Raw genomic sequence first — 18437 nt, forward strand, 5'->3', positions numbered from 1 at the left:
TTTAATGTTTATATAAATCATACTGAAATAGCATCCTTTTTTCCCTGTGTAAAGGATTCATTTGCATAAATTCCTAAGTGAATAGAATTTTAAAAAATATTTGATACATAATGAATTGTTTTCCCGAAGACTTGCATAAAATCATAATGACACCAGTAATGCCCAGTGGTTCTTGTTGTACCTGTCTTCATCAGTCCTGCAGTATTTTATTTACTTTATACTTTTGTTAACTTGGTAGATAAATAAAAATCTCTCCTTTAAAAATTTCATTCGTGGACTGGGGATAGGTCAGTGGTACAGTGCTTGCCTAGCATGTGTGAGACTGAGGATTCAATCTCCAGCATAATATTTTCTTTCTCTCACACAAAAGCCAATAAAATTCATTTGCTATTAGCATCAAAGTTGGAAAAACCTTTTCTTCTTATTCAAATGTTTCCCCATTTGTTGTTGCTGTTGTTTCCTGACTAGGTACATGGAGATAAAATAAAAATATTCTTTTACATTGTCCTAGGAGCAACCATGTCAGAGATGCCAGAGTTAACTCTGTTCTCTTAACTGGGAATTCTCCTGGGGTATCAGAGAAGGAAAAATATTACTTTCTATGAATTATAATGCATTCCACTGTCATTTATTTTTTAAAAAAATATCAAACTAAAAATGCTAAAAAGAAGTCGCATAAAAGAAATATGTCTATTTTCCAAAAGACTTTAGCTCTAATGTTCCAATTCACATTATTTCTTTTTAAAAAAAATTAGTTGTAAATGGACACAATACCTTTATTTATTTTTATGTGGTGCACAGGATGAAACACAGTGCTTCACAGGTGCTAGGCAAGTGCTCTACCACTGAGCTACAACTCTAGCCCTCATACTATTATCTTTTAAAACACCAAAGTAGAACCATAACACAATTAAAAGACTCTATAAAGAAAAATGACTTCAATAAAACTCTTCTAATTTTCTTATACATATTCAATAGTTAATAAATTTTGAATTATAAAGGTACTATCATATTTATATAGAATTTGTGATTATATTATCATAATTTACCTTTATCCATAGCTTTCAAAGGTAAATGTTGGAAATATCTTCATAAGACACAAGCTTATTTTACTTATTTGCTATCTCAATCTACTATAAAAATTAAGAATAGCCTAATTATTGGAGATGCCTGATGACTATGCATATATAGAACAAAAATAAAAGTGGAGGGCTGGGGCTGTAGCTCAGTGGCAGAGCACTTACCTAGCATGCGTGAGGCACTGGGTTTGATCCTCAGCACCACATAAAAAATAAATATATAAACAAATAAAATAAAGGCATTCTGTCCATCTACAACTACAAAAAATTTTTTAAAGTGTTTAAAAAAATAAATATATACAAGTGAATGCCAACTGATACAGGTATACTGACTATTTTATACCAAAAAACCTGACAATGCCAAGGAAGGGATATATATTTTTGTTGAATAAGGTCCTTCCTGCTGACCAAAATTCAAAATAATAGTTTCAAGTATGATGATGATAAATATATACAATGGTAAAAAATATGATATAAACTGAAGAAAGCAGAATATAAAGTTATACACACTATGTAATTTAGATAAGTTAAAAAATCTTACATATTAAGACAACACTGAAAAGAAAATCATTAAGATGTTAAAATTACTAGGTCTGGGTGGCAATAATATGGGTAGTTTTTTTCTTCTTACCTGTTATTTTCAAATTTTTCTTTAACTTGCATTAGATTGTTTACTATAAAAAGTACTAATCTATGCACTTTATAAGAAATAGTGATCAGTAATTGGTATATATATTGTTTTTTGGAATCCTCAAGAGTAAGAAAATCTACTACAGATAAAAATCTATGCACAAAATGACTTCTTTTTGAATAAATGTCATCCTAAAGTAGCTAATTTCATTTTGGGGGAATAGTAATTTTTCTGTTAAAAAACCCCATAATTTCTCTTACTACCTTCTGAGTACTTCTTTCATCCTCATCTTCAGATGGATCTGACTGATGTTTGGGGCTATCCATTTGAAGGAATGCTCTGACATCTGGACTAAAAACAAAAATTAATTTTATTATGAGCTTGAAAGCATGTCTAGAGACTTTCTCCACTTTAAAAATCAAAATAGAAACCACTATTTTAGCATTTATAACAAGAAAGCTAAGCAAAATGTATTAAAATTCTTTATTGTAAAAGGAATAATTAAATTAACTTTTTAATAAACAGGGACCACAATAAATATCAAAGATATAATCAGTTCATAGAAGAGGAAACCCAAACACCAAGCAAATTTGTGAAGATGCTAACTTTACTATAAAATCAGAGAAATACAAATTAAATGATTATGAAGTAACACTTTATATTCATTAACTGGCAAAAGTTAGAAAGATAATAATATCAAGTTGGTAAGAGCCAAGACAGTGGTGCACGCCTGTAATCCCAGTGCTTGGGAGGCTGAGGCAGGAGGATTGCGAGTTCAAAGCCAGTCTCAGCAAAAGCAAGGTGCTAAGCAACTCAGTGAGACCCTGTCGCTAAATAAAATACAAAATAGGGCTGGGGAAGTGGCTTATTGGTCAAGTGCCCCTGAATTCAATTCCTGGTATGCACCCCACAAAATAAAAGTTGGAAAGAGGAGCTGGGGTTAGCTCAGTGATACAGCATTTGCATTGCACATGTAAGGCACTGGGTTCCATCCTTAGCACCATATAAAAATAAAGAAATAAAATAAAAGATATTGTGTCCATCTACAACAACAACAAAAAATATATAGAAATGTTTCAGATCAGCAGTCTTTAGAGATTAAAAAGTAGGTTAGCGGGTGCCAAGAACTGGAGGAAGAAAGAATGTGGAGGTATTCGTTTTGCAGGGTGGTAGAACCGTTACATTAAACTTGGAATGACAGCAATGATGGTTGTACATTGTGAATATATTAAAAACTACTGAATTCTACAGTTTAAAATAATTAAAATAGTGAATTCTATCTCAGTCAACAATTTTAACTAGGTATGGTGGTACATAATCCCAGCTAATAGGAGGCTGAGGCAGGAGGATTGCAAATTCAAAGTCAGCCTCAGCAACTTAGTGAAGCCCTCAGCAACTTAGTGAGATCTGTCTCAAAATAAAAAATAAGGGGCTGAGGTTGTGGTTCAGTGGTACAGCGCTCACTTAGCACATGAGAGGTCCTGGGTTTGTTCCTCAGCACCACATAAAAATAAATAAGTAAAATAAAAGTATTGTATCCATCTACAACTAAAAAATAAATATTCAAAAAATAAAAAATAAAAAGTAGGTAGAGGCAGGGGACGTGGCTCAATGTTTAAATGCCCTTGGATTCAATCCCTGTTACCATAAAAAAAAAAAAAATTAAAGGTGAGAAAAGGATCTTCAATCTTACCACACAGAGGCCACCACTATTAAACACTTTGGCAAACTTTAATTTGGTGTTTTTCTCTGGAAAATTTGTATGTTACTGTTTTTTACTTAAAAATTACAGCAAAAACATTTTCCTGTGTTGTTAAAAGCTCTTTGTAAACAATGAGTTTTTATAGATGTATGATGTAAAATACAGATGCACTGAAAGTTATTCAAATTTTTTCACTTTAGGATACATAGTGGCTTCCAACTTTTTACTACACAACTTTCACTACTACAAATAATGTTACAACTGACAATCTGTGCCAAATCCTAGAACTGACTTTATGATTTTCAGGATAGATTTTTAAAATTAAAAACACTTGGTCTAAATTATAAACAATTTTAAGACTTCAAATATAATCTGTTATACTGATTTCCAAAGGGGCTGTACCAATTTATTCTCTCCTAATAGTATATGAACATCCTAAAGACTCTTTCAGCCTTGGTTAGCATTAAATGCTAATACATTATATAAATAATTTTATATCACCAGCACAATATTTGCACATTGTGTAACAAAAGATATGTTAATGGCATAAGAAAGGAAGGAAGGAAGCACAAAAAGGAAAAAATAATTAAGTTTAAAAAACTCTTGGCTACTTATTTTTGGGGTGCTGTTCATGTCTTCTATCCTGAATGGCATGGCAGAGTTACAAGGTATACAGGTGTGTTTAAAAAAAAATCCATTGGTTGCATACTTACAAATTATGTGGTTTACAGTTCAATATTTTTAAAATTGGTAATTAAAAATAACAAAATTGTTTTTAGTTAATTTTGATGCTAAACATTAAAATCTTTATAATGGCACAGTTCAAGGGCCAGAATGAATACTCAGCATTCCGTAGACAGTGTTGGAAGTTTTGACTAACACTTGCCACTGATATGCCAATTTAAAGAAATCTCCCCTGCATACAGCAAAAATTAGGGGTTGGAAGAGTAGATACAAAATGAAGACAGCATAAAACTTGTGCTAGGGAAAAAGGCATAAGGTTAAAAAAATATATATACAAAGAACCAAATAATAAAAGGCTCTTTGCAGAGGAATAGTCCTGACATGGGAACTCTGAGTTAAAAGAATGCTCTTCAACTTTGAAATAAAAAGCACTGTTTTTACTGCACTGGCAATCCTGGTGCTACTACTACAAGAGCAGGACCTCCCTGAACCTTGTTCTGTGATTATGGGGGGGAACATAGCCATAGGCAGATCATGTCAGAAGGGGTCCAGTCATAATATTTTGGTTATGTAAATTAAATAAATAATTTAGTAAATTAAAATAAGCTTAAAAAGATCAGAGCACTTACTCAGAATGGAAGAAGTCCTCCATGAACTGTAAAGTACTATATAAACGGCAATCGTCATTTTTAGAAAAATGGCTCAGGGCTGAGAATGCAGCTGAGCAGTAGGGTGCTTATCTAGCATGTGCAAGACCTTGGGTTTAATTCACCAAACCACAGACACAAAAATTAAAACTACTCAAAAATATAGTTCTTCAGTGTTGAGATTCTGAAAAATCCGATAAACATTTATCCTGTTCAACAGTGTCAATGTAAAATGCAACTTTTACATTACACAAATAGGTGATCTGAACCTATCTGTGTAATGTAAAAAGTTCCCTGATATTTTATTTTATCCTCTTTTTCTTCTTCTTTTTTTATTGTTGTTTGTTTGTTTGGATACTGAACGAGGGGTACTCTATTACTGAGGTACATCCATAGCCCTTTTTATTTATTTATTTATTTATTTACTTACTTACTTATTTTTAATTTTGAAAAAGGGTCTCACTAAATTGCTGAGGTTGGCTTTGAACATGTAATCCTCCTGCCTCAGTCCTCCAGATTAGCTGGGATTATACACACATATAAGCTACAAATCACAACACAATCAATGCCCAAGAATAAACCATTAGGCTTAAAAATTAAGAAACAAATGAAACCACAGTTCTGCCTATCATTTCCTAAGTATTTCTGACCTACCTCCTCCCCTCATCTGGAGCTGCTGGCCTACAGAAGGAAACTTAAACTCATTAGCACAAGATACACACAGGGCTAGGTAATGCCTTCATCTTACATGGCTGCATGGAATACAGTGATGAGGGCTGGAAGCCTGTGGTGGTAGCAGAGAACATGGTGACAATATGTGCTTGAATCCTGCCAATGCCTTCAGTTTCATCTACTTTCTGAAAATCTATTTTGTTCCAGGTACCATGCAATGTAAATACTTGAACATCTTGATGTTTCAGGCTTTTGCATCCTCTGTTAATAGGTAACACTCCATTTGGCTTGAATGTTCTCCCTATCTTTGTGTTCTTTTCTGGATGATTACGCATCCTTCAGGTCCATGAGCACAGCAGATCACATTTTTCTATTATCTTCTAGCATCTCTATCATAAAAATTACCTGGCTTCAGTTCCCTATTTATATCTGTTTCTTCCACTAGATAGAACCACTAGAAGGCAGGGATAATGTTCATTTAGCTTTATATTTCCAATGTATATAGTGGGTACTTAAATATTTTTTGAAGGCAGGAATAAATATCAAATAATCAGCAAAATGTTTTAACTGTATCATGCAAATTTCTTTCAAGTTTAATTTATAAATTTATAAAGAACAAAAGAAAGGAAGAAAATCACTAAGACAAGTTGTTGAAGGGAAAGAGGATAAGACACAATAGGAGGAGGGGCTGGGGATGAGTCTCCGTGGTAGAATGCCTGGCACTGGCATGCATAAGGTCCTGGGTTTAATTCCCAGCATTGCCAAAAAAAAATAATAATAATAAAATAAAAAAAATAAAAACAAGAAGGGAAATGCTTCAGGAAGATTTTACAAACATACATAGCACAATAACATTTCATAGGATAAAATCTGAGGCTTATTAATATTCTTAGGTTTCATTTCACTGTCTCTTTAGAACATAATAAAAATTACTTACTGGTTGTAAAGCTCTGGGTATCTGACTAAGTTCTGAATGAACTCATTCAGTCCTGCTCTCCTTTGTTTAATAAAATCTGTAAGAGGGATATAAACTATTAGGATTATTTATGTTAGTCTATGTAATTATCATCAAAACATTCATATAAGAATAAGCAATCGGTAAATTGCGATTCATAATCTATTTCTTAATTCATCCTACTTGGTATACAAGGAGGAACTAATTCTTAAAATATATGTGTGTGTATATGAAGTCTATATGCAATGATTTAAGAATCAGAATAAAGCAAATACATCTTTCAAAAGAACATCATCAAGAACTGCCTATTTTAGATTCTAAATAGAGTCACTATAAAACGTGGAGAGACACTTTGCTTTGTCCAACTCCTTATGAACCACCATGAAATTAGTAAAAATTAACACTATGACATAGATAACTGCAAATCACACTAAAAAAGCAAACAAAAAATAAGGATTACTAAAAATCCTTTAAGGCAGGGTAATGACAATTAATTGGTTAACAGAATATTACCAAACCACTGACTTAATTCCTGCTGTTAAAAATCCCTTAAAAAATACACTGGTGTGCTTTCCTAACAAATAATTGTCCAGTATCTACAGTGTTTTGTTTGTTGATAACTGAGGTTAATGCAACCATCAGTACAGTTTATCAATAAATGTTAAGCACAAGTGTTTCTTGGAACTAGAAAACTTTATTCAAATATCTTGTCTCTGTTACTTACTGACCTTGAACTTTTACTTTTTCTTTTTTTTTGCATGGGAATATACTCATTATATATTACAAAGTGAAAATAACAAGCTGCATAGATACCTTCTGTGTACATTTACACATGACCATAACACGATGTAAAGCAAAACGTCTGAACCATGATACACCAAAGAGAAAGAGTGAATCTCTAATTGAATTATTTATCTCGTGTACTGGCAACTTCTCCTTTTTCGCAAACAAAGGAGAATATATGTTTATGTGTATATTACTTGTGTCATACACTCAAAAAATCCTAAAATAGACACTTGAGATAATTTAAGTCAAACATGCAACACAGCACCTGGTATGGAGCCAGGCCTCAGTACACATTCACAATTATCTAGAAGGCTTGTGCTCTCTCTTCTCTCCAGTTGTGGTGGTAAGTTTTTGCGCTGATCTATCAACACTGGTCCTGAACCATCTTGACCACTCAGGTAGAGATTATAGGTGTGGTCCATGGCATAGAATAAAGTGACACTTTCTAGAAAAATCCAGTGAGTCACATGGCATTGATGCCTAAACATCAAAACTATGTAAAAGTCAAGAGTTTTCCCTGCTGTCCTTGAGTGGCTGATACCACCCTCCTTTCTCTCTAAGCTACCTCATCTTCTACTGATTTTTTTTTTTTTTTTTTGCATTACCAGGGAATGTCCACAGTGGTGCTCTACCACTGAGCTCCATCCCCAGCCCTTTTTATTTTATTTTTAATTTTGAGACATTGTCTTGATAAGTTACGTAGTTGGCCTCAAACGTATGGTCCTTCTGTCTTAGCCTTCTGAGTCACTGGGATTACAGGCATGCACCACTGTGCCTGACTTCTACTGATCATTTTGAGGTTATTGTATTAACTTCCTTCTTGTCTATCTCAAAGTCTTTTTTGGTGTTTTAACTTCTCTTTTTTTCTCTTGCCCCCAAACAAGCAGTTCTCTTCCTGTTTAAATCATCAAATTCCTCTTCCATGTTTTTTTTTCATTTTTTTTATTAGTTGCTTTTTCGAGACCTAACTCTTTACTTACAAAATAGGATAATAACAATATTTATACCTCGTAAAACAGTTACAAAAGAGAAATGCATGCAGATTTATACAATACCTAGCAGATAAGAGAGAGCTATCATTAGCCATTATCATATTATTATTAGTTGTTGTAGGGTCAAAATCATCCTAAACCCTAATTATTAAAAAAAAAAGTCTTAAAAACTGAAGAGATAGGCTATTTGAAAAAGCGTCTCTTAATGGTGAATATCTAGATAAAAACATACACAAAACTATTTAAAATCAGTAATGAAATGAAAAGTCTAGCAGCACTTAGTACAGCATGGGCTATAATTCAGAGAGGAAAGGAAATTCCTATTTTTATCCTTGTCTCCAAAGTAAAATATATCTTCCCTAAGTATCTACAAAATAATTTAAAACTGCTTCTGTATAATCATTAGATTTTTTTAATATTACAAATGAAGTTATTCATTTTAGTCTTCCTTACATATTACTAAATTCAGTTAGTGAGAAATGTCTTTGAACTACAGTTTTTTAAATTTATATTTTATTTTTTGTGTTTCTGGGCATTGAACTCAAGGTCCTCACATATGGTAGGCAATTGTTCTGCCACTAAGTTACCCAACCCTCAAGTACAGTTTTTAATGTAAGCCTCACTTATACTTTAATTTTGATGACTTTTAAAAAAATGACCTTGGAAGAGTTTCACAAGATGCCTACCTTGTTCAAAAATTGCAAAAGTATATCTGAATCGAAGAAACCTAATTTTATATATTTTTTAATAACTATACCTTATATCTAACAAGTGGGGAGAAAACCATTTGACTGGAAATAACTCATAATTTTGGTGACAAACACTATATATTAAGACCTTTATTGAGTATAAATCAGTAACAAGCCCCATTATGTTAAGTAGAATATTGTTTATATTTTTTTGTGTGCATGTGGGTGGTGCAGGGGATCAAACCCAGGACCTTGTGCACGTGAGGCAAGCGCTCTACCAACTGAGCTATATCCCCAGCCCTCAAACTTAATTTTTAAGCTAAAATTAAGCATGCAAATATCTGAAAATAACTCCAAGTCATGCACCCATCATAGGATGAGTACTAAGAATATATATAAAGTTGATATATTATCTATTTTTTTACATTTTTAATTTTATTTTATATTCTAATTTGTTATATATGACAGCAGAATGCATTACAATTCATGTTACACATATAGAGCACAATTTTTCATATCTCAGGTTGTACACAAAGTATGTTCATACCATTCATGTCTTCGCACATGTACTTATTATAATGGTGTCCATCTCATTCCACCATCTTTTTTACACCCCTTGCCCACTCCCTTTCCCTCCCTCCCCTTTGCATATCTAGAGTTCATCTAATTTTCCCATGCTTTCCTTCCCAATCCCACCAGGAATCAACCTCCTTATATCAGAGAAAACATTCAGCATTTGGTTTTTTGGGATTCACTAACTTCACTTGGCATTATCTTCTCCAACTCTATCCATTTACCTGCAAATTGCATGATTTTATTCTCTTTTATTGCCTGAGTAATGTTCCGTTGTATATATGTACCACAGTTTCTTTATCCATTCATCTACTGAAAGGCATCTAGGTTGGTTTCACAGTTTAGCTATTGTGAATTGTGCTGCCATAAACATTGATGCGTTTGTGTCCCTGTAGTATGCTGTTTTTAAGTCCTTTGGGTATAAACCGAGGAGTGGGATAGCTGGGTCAAATGGTGGTTCCATTCCAAGTTTTCCAAGGAATCTCCATACTGCTTTCCAGATGGATGCACCAATTTGCAGTCCCACCAGCAATGTCTGAGTGTGCCTTTTCCCCCACATCCTCGCCAACACTTATTGTTATTTATATTCTTAATAGCTGCCATTCTGACTGGAGATAAAATCTTAGAGATGTTTTGATTTGCATTTCTCTAATAGCTAGAGATGTTGGAAATTTTTTCATATATTTTTTGATTAACTGTATATCACCTTCTGAGAAATGTCTCTTCAGTTCCTTGGTTCATTTATTAATTGGGTTATTTGTTATTTTGGCGTTTAGCTTTTTGAGTTCTTTATATTCCCAGATTAGTGCTCTGATGTTCAAGTGGTAAAAATTTGCTCCCAAGCTGTAGGCTCTCTAGTCACTTCACTGATTGTTTCTTTTGCTGAAAAGAAACTCTTTAGTTTGAATACATCCAATTTATTCTTTAAAAAAAAATTTTTTTTAGTTGTAGATGGACACAATACCTTTATTTATTTTTATGTGGTGTTGAGGATTGAACCCAGTACCCCATACAAGCGAAGCAAGCACTCTGCTACTGAGCCACAATCCCAGCTCCATTTATTAATTCTTGATTTTAAATCTTGTGCTATAGTAGTCTTATTAAGGAAGTAGGGGCCTAATGTGATATGATAGAGATTAGGGGCTACTTTTTCTTCTATTAGATGCAAGGTCTCTGGTTTAATTCCTAAGTCCTTGATCCACTTTGAGTTGAGTTTTGTGTATGGTGAGAGAGAGGGGTTTAATTTCATTTTGTTACATATGGATTTCTGGTTCTCCCAGCACCATTTGTTGAAGAGGCAATCTTTTCTCCAATGTATGTTTTTGGCACCTTTATCTAATATAAGATAACTGTATTTATGTGGGCTGGTCTCTGTGTCCTCTGTTCTGTACCATTGGACTACCAGTCTATTCTGGTGCCAATGTCATGCTGGTTTTGTTACTATTGCTCTGTAGCATAGCTTCAGGTCTGGTATAGTCTCTTATTTTTCTAGATGAATTTCATGACTGCTTTTCCTGTTTCTATGAGGAATGTCATTGGGATTTTGATTGGAATGCATTAAATCTGTGTAGTGCTTCTGGTAGTATGGTCATTTTGACAATATTAATTCTGCATATCCAAGAGCAAGGGAGATATTTCCATCTTCTAAGGTATTCTTTGTTTCTTTAGTGTTCTGAAGTTTTCGTTGTAGAGGTCTTTCATCTGTTTTGTTAGATTTATTCCCAAGGATTTTTTTTTTTTGAGGCTATTGTAAATGGGGTAGTTTTCCTCATTTCCTTTTCAAAGGATTTGTCACTGATATATAGAAATGCCTTTAATTTATCAACATTGATTTTGTATCCTGCTACTTTGCGAAATTCATTTACTAGTTCTAGAAGTTTTATGGTGATTTTTTGGGGTCTTCTAGGTATAGAATCATATCGTCAGCAAATAGTGATACTTTAAGTTCTTCTTTACCTATATGTATTCTTTAATTTCTTTCATCTGTCTAATTGCTCTGGCCAGTGTTTCAAGAACTGTTAAATAGAAGCGATGAAAGAGGGCATTCCTGTTCCAGTTTTTAGAGGGAATGCTTTCAATTTTTCTCCATTTAGAATGATGTTGGCCTGGAGCTTAGCATAGACAGCTTTTACAATGTTGAGATATATTCCTGTTATCCCTAGTTTTTCTAGTGTCTTGAACATAAAGGGGTGCTGCATTTTGTTGAATGTTTTTTCTGTGTCTATTGAGATGATCATATGATTCTTACCTTTAAGTCTATTGATGTGATGAATTACATTTATTGATTTCCTTATGTTGAACCAACCTTGCATCCCTGGGATGAACCCCACTTGATCATGGTGCACGATCTTTTTGATATGTTTTTGTATTCGATTTGCCAGAATTTTATTGAGAATTTTTGCATCTATGTTTATTAGAGATATTGGTCTGAAGTTTTCCTTCTTTGATGTGTCTTTGTCTGGTTTTGGAATCAGGAGGACAATGGCCTCATAGAATGAGTTTGGAAGTGCTCCCTCTTTTTCCATTTCCTAAATTGAAAAGTACTGGTGTTAGTTTTTCTTTTAAAGGTCTTGTAGTATTCGGCTGTATAACCATTTGGTGCTGAGCTTTTTCTTGGTTGGTAGGTTTCCTATGGCATCTTGTATTTCCTCACTTGAAATTGACTTGTTTAAATTGTGTGTAACATCCTGATTCAATCTGAGCAAATCATATGACTCTAGAAATTTGTCAATGCCTTCGATATTTTCTATTTTATTGGAGTACAAGTTGTCAAAAGAATTTCTAATTTATTTTCTGTATTTCTGTAGTGTATGTTTTGATATTTCCTTTTTCATCACCTAAGTTAGTGATCTGAGTTTTCTCTCTCCTTCTCTTTGTTTGCATGGCTAAGGGTTTGTCAATTTTATTTTATTTTTTAAAGAACTTCTGTTTTGTCATTTTTTTCAAATGTTTCTTTTGTTTCAATTTCATTGATTTCAGCTCTGATTTTAATTATTTCCTGTCTTCTACTGCTTTTGGTGTTGATTTGTTCTTTTTCTAGGGCTTTGAGAGGTAATGTTATTTATTTGACTTTTTCCTCTTTTAAGGAATGAACTCCATGAAATACACTTTCCTCTTACTACTGCCTTCATAGTATTCCAGAGATTTCAATATGTTGTATGTGTGTTCTCATTCATCTCTAAGAATCTTTTAATCTCCTCATTGATGTCTTTTCCAACCATTGTTCATTCAGTAGCATATTATGTATCTCCAGGTGTTGGAGTTGCTTTTATTTTTCATTTTATCATTGATTTCTAATTTCATTCCATTAAGATCTGATAGAATGCAGGGTAATATCTCTACTTTTTTATATTTTCTAGGAATTGCTTTGTGGCATAATATATGGTCTATTTTAGAGGATTCATGTACTGCTGAGAAGAAAGAATATCTGTTCACTGAAGGATGAGATATTCTATATGTCAGTTAAGTCTAAGTTATTAAGTTCTATAGTTTCTTTATTCAGCTTTTGTTTGGTTCATCTATCCAGTGGTGAAAGAGGTGTGCTAAAGTCATCCAGAATTATGTGTTGTGTTTTATTTGACTCCTGAACCTGAGAAGAGTATGTCTGATGAACTTAATTACTCCATTGTTTGGGGCATATAAATTTATTATTGTTATGTCTTGTTGATGAATTGTTTCCTTAAGCAGTATGAAATATCCTTCTTTAACCCTTTGATTAACTTTGGCCTGAAGTCTACTTTAATATGAGGATAGAAACCTGTTTGATTCCACAGTCTATGTAAGTGTTATTATTTTCCCCAACCTTTTACCTTCAGTCTGTGGATGCCTTTTCCTATGAGATGAATCTCTTGGCAGCAGCATATATATATATTTTTAATCCAATCTGCCAGTCTATGTCTTTTGATTGGTGAGTTTAGGCCATTAACATTCAGTGTTATTATTGAGACATGAATTGCATTTCTAGCCATTTTTGTTTATTTTTCATATTTAACTTGTCTTGGTTTCTCCTTTGATTAGTTTTTCCTTTAGTGTAATACCTTCCTTTGTTGATTTTCATTGTGGTTTTCAATTCCTCTTCATGAAATATTTTGCTGAGGATGTTCTGTAGTGCAGACTTTCAAGTTGTAAAATCTTTTAACTTCTGTTTATCATGGTTGACATCCATTTTCTTTCAGAGCTCGATATATGTTGTTCTAGGATCTTCTAGCTTTCAGGGTCTGGGTTGAAAAATCTGCACATATTCTAATCGGTTCCCCCTATATGTAATCTGATTCCTTTCTCTCATGGCTTTAAATATTCTCTCCTTATTCTGTATTTAGACATTTTCATTATAATGTGCCTTGGTGTGGATATGTTGTATTTTGTACATTTGGCATCCTGTAAGCATCTTAAATTTGGTTTCTTCATGTTTGGAAATTTTTGATAATATTTTATTGAATAGAATGCTCATTCCTTTGGTTTGGAACTCTATTCCTTCCTCTATTCCAATAATTCTTAAATTTGGTCTTTTTCTGCTATCCTATATTTCTTGAATGTTTTTACCATTTTCATTATGTGGTCCACATTCTTTTCAATATTATATATTTTGTCTTCATTGTCTAAGGTCCTGTCTTCCAAGTGGTCTAATCTGTTGGTGATGCATTCAATTGAACTTTTTGTTTGTTTTATTCATTTCAAGGATTTCTGGTTTTTTTAACCTCTATCTCCCTATTAATCTTTTGCTTCCTGTATTTGTTTATGTAGCTCTTTGTCAAAATGATCTTTTGCTGCATTTGCTCTCTTATATCATCCTTTAATTCGCAGAACATTTTAATTATGTACATCCTGAACTCCTTCTGTGTAATTTCTTCTGCTGTGATTGCCATGGATCCTAATACTGTAGTATCTTGATTTGTTTGGGGCATTTTCTTCCCTTTTCATATTGCTTGTGTGTCTTCCCTTCTAGTACTGTATATACTAGGCATTACTGTTTTTACCCTTAGGCTTATAGTGCCCCTGTCAGGATCTAATACCTCTCCTTTGAGGTGAAGTACAATGGCATCAGATCCCAATGTAAACAATATACACCCTAAAAACAAATGTTTGCTAATAAGACATGTACAGTTTGGTCACTTTGTACAGAAATGGTGAATTCAATTATTATCTATCAGCAGGTTTGTAAAAGGGTTTACAGTTTCTGATGGTAGGCAAAGAACTGGGAGTGAGGAGGAAGATGATATGCTGAGGAGGTAGGAGGTGCTGATATACAGTTGTTATATCTTAGGAATTGTGAAAGAGAAATCTAAAGAAGAAGATTAGTAGCAGGAAAAGGGAGCAGAAGTAAATTTGAGTAAACAAATAAGTGGGAAGACAGTAGAGTATAAACACACATATATATATCAAGAAAAATAAAAAACGTTAAAATAGCAGAAATTGGTGGGAAAAAAATAAAAATAAAAAAGAATGAACAACACAACTGTAATATACTATTCAAATGTCCCAGTCCTCAAAATCCTAATTCATGCAAAGCACTTGGTTTCACATATGTTGGGGATGTGAGGGAGGGAGAAAAAAGAAAGGAAAAGAAGAAAATAATCTTGAAAGAATAAAGGATTGTTTTGGTTGGAGATCAATATCTTTCCTGCTTCCCTTCTGGTCCTATAGATGGAGTTGTCTATTGTTAGCTGGTATCTACACCTTCAGGATGGTGAAGGGTGTCACTGTGCCAGGTTAGTGGATGCTAGAGAGAGGGGCGTGTTAGAAACTGGGTACCTGAAGATGATGATGAAGATGACCCAAGATGGAAGCGCCTGCTTTCAGTAGTAGGATGCCGGGTCAGGTCAGGGGAGCCAGGCGATGGTGTTGGATGATGAGTTCAGCCACAAGCTTTGTGGCTTGCAGTGTTGGCTGACTTCAGAGCCTGTGTGAAGTTCCTGGGTGCAGGCAGGCTACTGTCTATAGGGGACTATGTCCACTGCTGCACAGGCCCAAGATGGTGGCTACCGGGGGAGCCCCACGTTGGTAAATGGGGGTCCACCAGGGGTGGCGGCCAGATTTCCTACTCATGGGAAGCTACTGGGTGTTCTCCTTGGGAGCACATCCATGATTTCTGCTCAGGTGGGTGGCCAAAAGTTCTTTAAGGGTGCTGCTGCAGCTGTTGATGGTCTCGCTTGGGCGGTAGTCCTGCGTGAGTGAGTAGTTGGAAGACCTACTCTGAGGCTGAGGCCTGGAGCCCTGGACAGGCATGGTGCTTCTTCTGCAGGGGGCAGGAATATCGTTTGCAGAGAAGCTGTATTCTAAGTACTTGAATCCCAGGTCATGGTGCGACACAGAATGCTGCCTCCCTCTGGCCTGCCATCTTGGATCCCCTCCTCAACATATTATCTTTAAGAACTATAGTTGGAGATATGTATAAATTTTTTTTCCAATTGAGACCTTATATGAATATATATTTTAAAAGATGCAGAGAAGGTTAAAATTGAGAATTGAAAAGTGGTTTCTACAAGAGCTGTTGAAGGCAAGGATTTGAAAAATCTTATTGGGTGGAGTGGTGCACACCTATAAACTCCAGCTACCAGGAGTCTGAGGCAGGAGGATTGCAAGTTCAAGGCCAACCTCAGCAAGTTAGTGAGACCTTGTCTCAAAAGAAAATTTTAAAAGGACTGGTATGTTGCTCAGTGGTAGAGTATCTGTGGGTTCAATCCCCAGTGCTCCAAAAAAACAAAAACAAAAAGCAAACCAAAAAACCCTTATTATCTTTAGTCCTCAACATAGTACCTTGGAAGGTACTTAATAGACACTTAAAAAAAAGTCTTAGAACGAATGGATAAAAAAAATGTGGCATTTATACACAACGGAATATTACTCTGCATTAAAAAATGACAAAATCATAGAATTTGGAGGGAAATGGATGGCATTAGAGCAGATTATGCTAAGTGAAGCTAGCCAATCCCTTAAAAACAAATGCCAAATGTCTTCTTTGATATAAGAAGAGTAACTAAGAACAGAGTAGGGACAAAGAGCATGAGAAGAAGATTAACATTAAACAGGGATGAGAGGTGGGAGGGAAAGGGAGAGAGAAGGGAAATTGCATGTAAATGGAAGGAGACCCTCAGGGGTATACAAAATTACATACAAGAGGAAGTGAGGGAAAAGGGAAAAAAATATAAGGGGGAGAAATGAATTACAGTAGAGGGGGTAGAGAGAGAAGAGGGGAGGGGAGGGGGGATAATAGAGGATAGGAAAGGCAGCAGAATACAACAGACACTAGTATGGCAATATGTAAATCAATGGATGTGTAACTGATGTGATTCTGCAATCTGTATACGGGGTAAAAATGGGAGTTCACCAGTGATGCAATTTTTCCAAAGGAACTGTCAATTGGCTTGGTGTCGTGGCATTTCTGTATCCTCCTCCCTTCTGCTAGTGATGGTCTAAAATTTGGGGGCCAATGGCTATATGCTGGACCGGTAGTCAGTGACGGGTATGATCCAATTGCAGTGGTATCAACCTAAGACAGGAGGCTGACGCCTAAAGGTCAGTTTTCAGATGACGGGTAAGAACCATATGTTGAATTGGACAACCTACCAGGCACGGTCCTTAAGCCACTTTAACCTCACTCCTCCACTGGCACCAAGGCCAAATTTGGGGGCCAACAGAGGTGAGGCAAAGAACCTCACCCCCCCCACTGGTGCATAGACCTATCCACAAGTATGGCTGTATGCTGGACCGGTAGTCACTGACGGGTATGATCCAGTTGCACTGGTATCAACCTAAGACAGGAGGCTGACGCCTAAAGGTCAGTTTTCCAATGACGGGTAAGAACCATATGTTGAACTGGACAACCTACCAGGCACGGTCCTTAAGCCACATTACTTGTTGTTTAATTAATCAGAAGGGGGGAGATGCTGGGAGCCATCAGCCAAGTAGGTATGACAATTTCCTTGCCAGCTACTCCCATGCTGTCTAGTGGAAGGACTCCTGAAAGGTGACCTTGCTCAAGGACCAGGGCGGATCCGTGTTTAGGGTGTCCCCCGTTTAGCATAATAGGAGATTAGGGTGTTCCCCCTTTAGAATAGGGCGGTTTAGCATAATAGGAGATTAGGGTGTTCCCCCTTTAGAATAAGGCGTATCCTGCTGCCTGAGTTCCTCTTGAGTTCTTAGGGTCAGACAGTATATTTGGGAGACAGAAGCCCAGGAGTAGTGGATTTGGGCAGAGAATGTGGATTTCCCCAGAATGTGTTTGTAGAAGGCCGGTGTGAGATCGGGAATAAAGAATTGCTGTTTGAATCTACAAGCTGTGTGGTGGCTCGTGATTTGTGCCCAGCCAGAGACTGCAGCAATATCCCACTTGAATCAAAGTGTGAAATATGATATATCAAGAACTATGTAATGTTTTGAACAACCAACAATAAAAATTAATAAAAAGAAAAAAAAAGTCTTAGAAAATGTTTTGTTATTGCATTTTTATGCTTGCTTTTAAATTGTTTAAAATGTATACATGGTTCCAAAGTCAAAGACATAAACAAGATGAGACATCTAACTTCCATCCCTGTTGCCTCCTCTGGTCTTAGCCCTCCTCAAAATCACTGGTTTTATTATTTTGATTTATTCATTATTTCTTTTCAAATACCCACACTTTTTCATACACAAAAAATACACACTATACAAACTCATCTGCACCCTTTTCCCCCACCTTATATATTTTGGAGGTCACTCCATAGCAGTGTAGCTTTTTTACAGCTACATTGCATTGTAGACTTGAAAGTATATTTCAATTAATTTCAGTTTTTTTCTTGTAAAAATCATATCACAATATGCAGTTTTTCATATATATCATTTCATATATAGTTTCTCAGTATATATGGTTTATCTTTGGGTAGATCCCACTTGGCCAAAGTGAAATATACACAAATTTTTGCTAAGTATAACTACATTCCTCTCTCCAAGGATTGTACCACTGTGCATGCCCACCAGCAAAATGCTGTTTCCCCAAGCATCTTATCTATCTTCAGAGTTTTTAATATATTTGATTTCTTCACTGCAGGG

The 18437-nt window shown here is 35.1% G+C and overlaps 1 protein-coding gene across 8 annotated transcripts in view; it reads right to left on the reverse strand.

Annotated features, from left to right (window-relative positions):
- Sgk3 (serum/glucocorticoid regulated kinase family member 3) overlaps window positions 1-18437 on the reverse strand; it is a 125063-nt gene that overhangs the window by 30494 nt on the left and 76132 nt on the right. For all 8 annotated transcript variants that reach the window (XM_076835451.1, XM_076835448.1, XM_076835453.1 and 5 more), the window contains 2 exons: window positions 6353-6428; window positions 1974-2061 (listed from right to left, as the gene is read on the reverse strand). In XM_076835451.1, the coding sequence (XP_076691566.1) occupies window positions 1974-2061; window positions 6353-6428 (164 nt within the window). The remainder of the gene's footprint in view (window positions 1-1973; window positions 2062-6352; window positions 6429-18437) is intronic.

The sequence above is a fragment of the Callospermophilus lateralis genome, chromosome 16, assembly GCF_048772815.1.
Source record: "Callospermophilus lateralis isolate mCalLat2 chromosome 16, mCalLat2.hap1, whole genome shotgun sequence".
Taxonomy (NCBI): Eukaryota; Metazoa; Chordata; class Mammalia; order Rodentia; family Sciuridae; genus Callospermophilus; species Callospermophilus lateralis.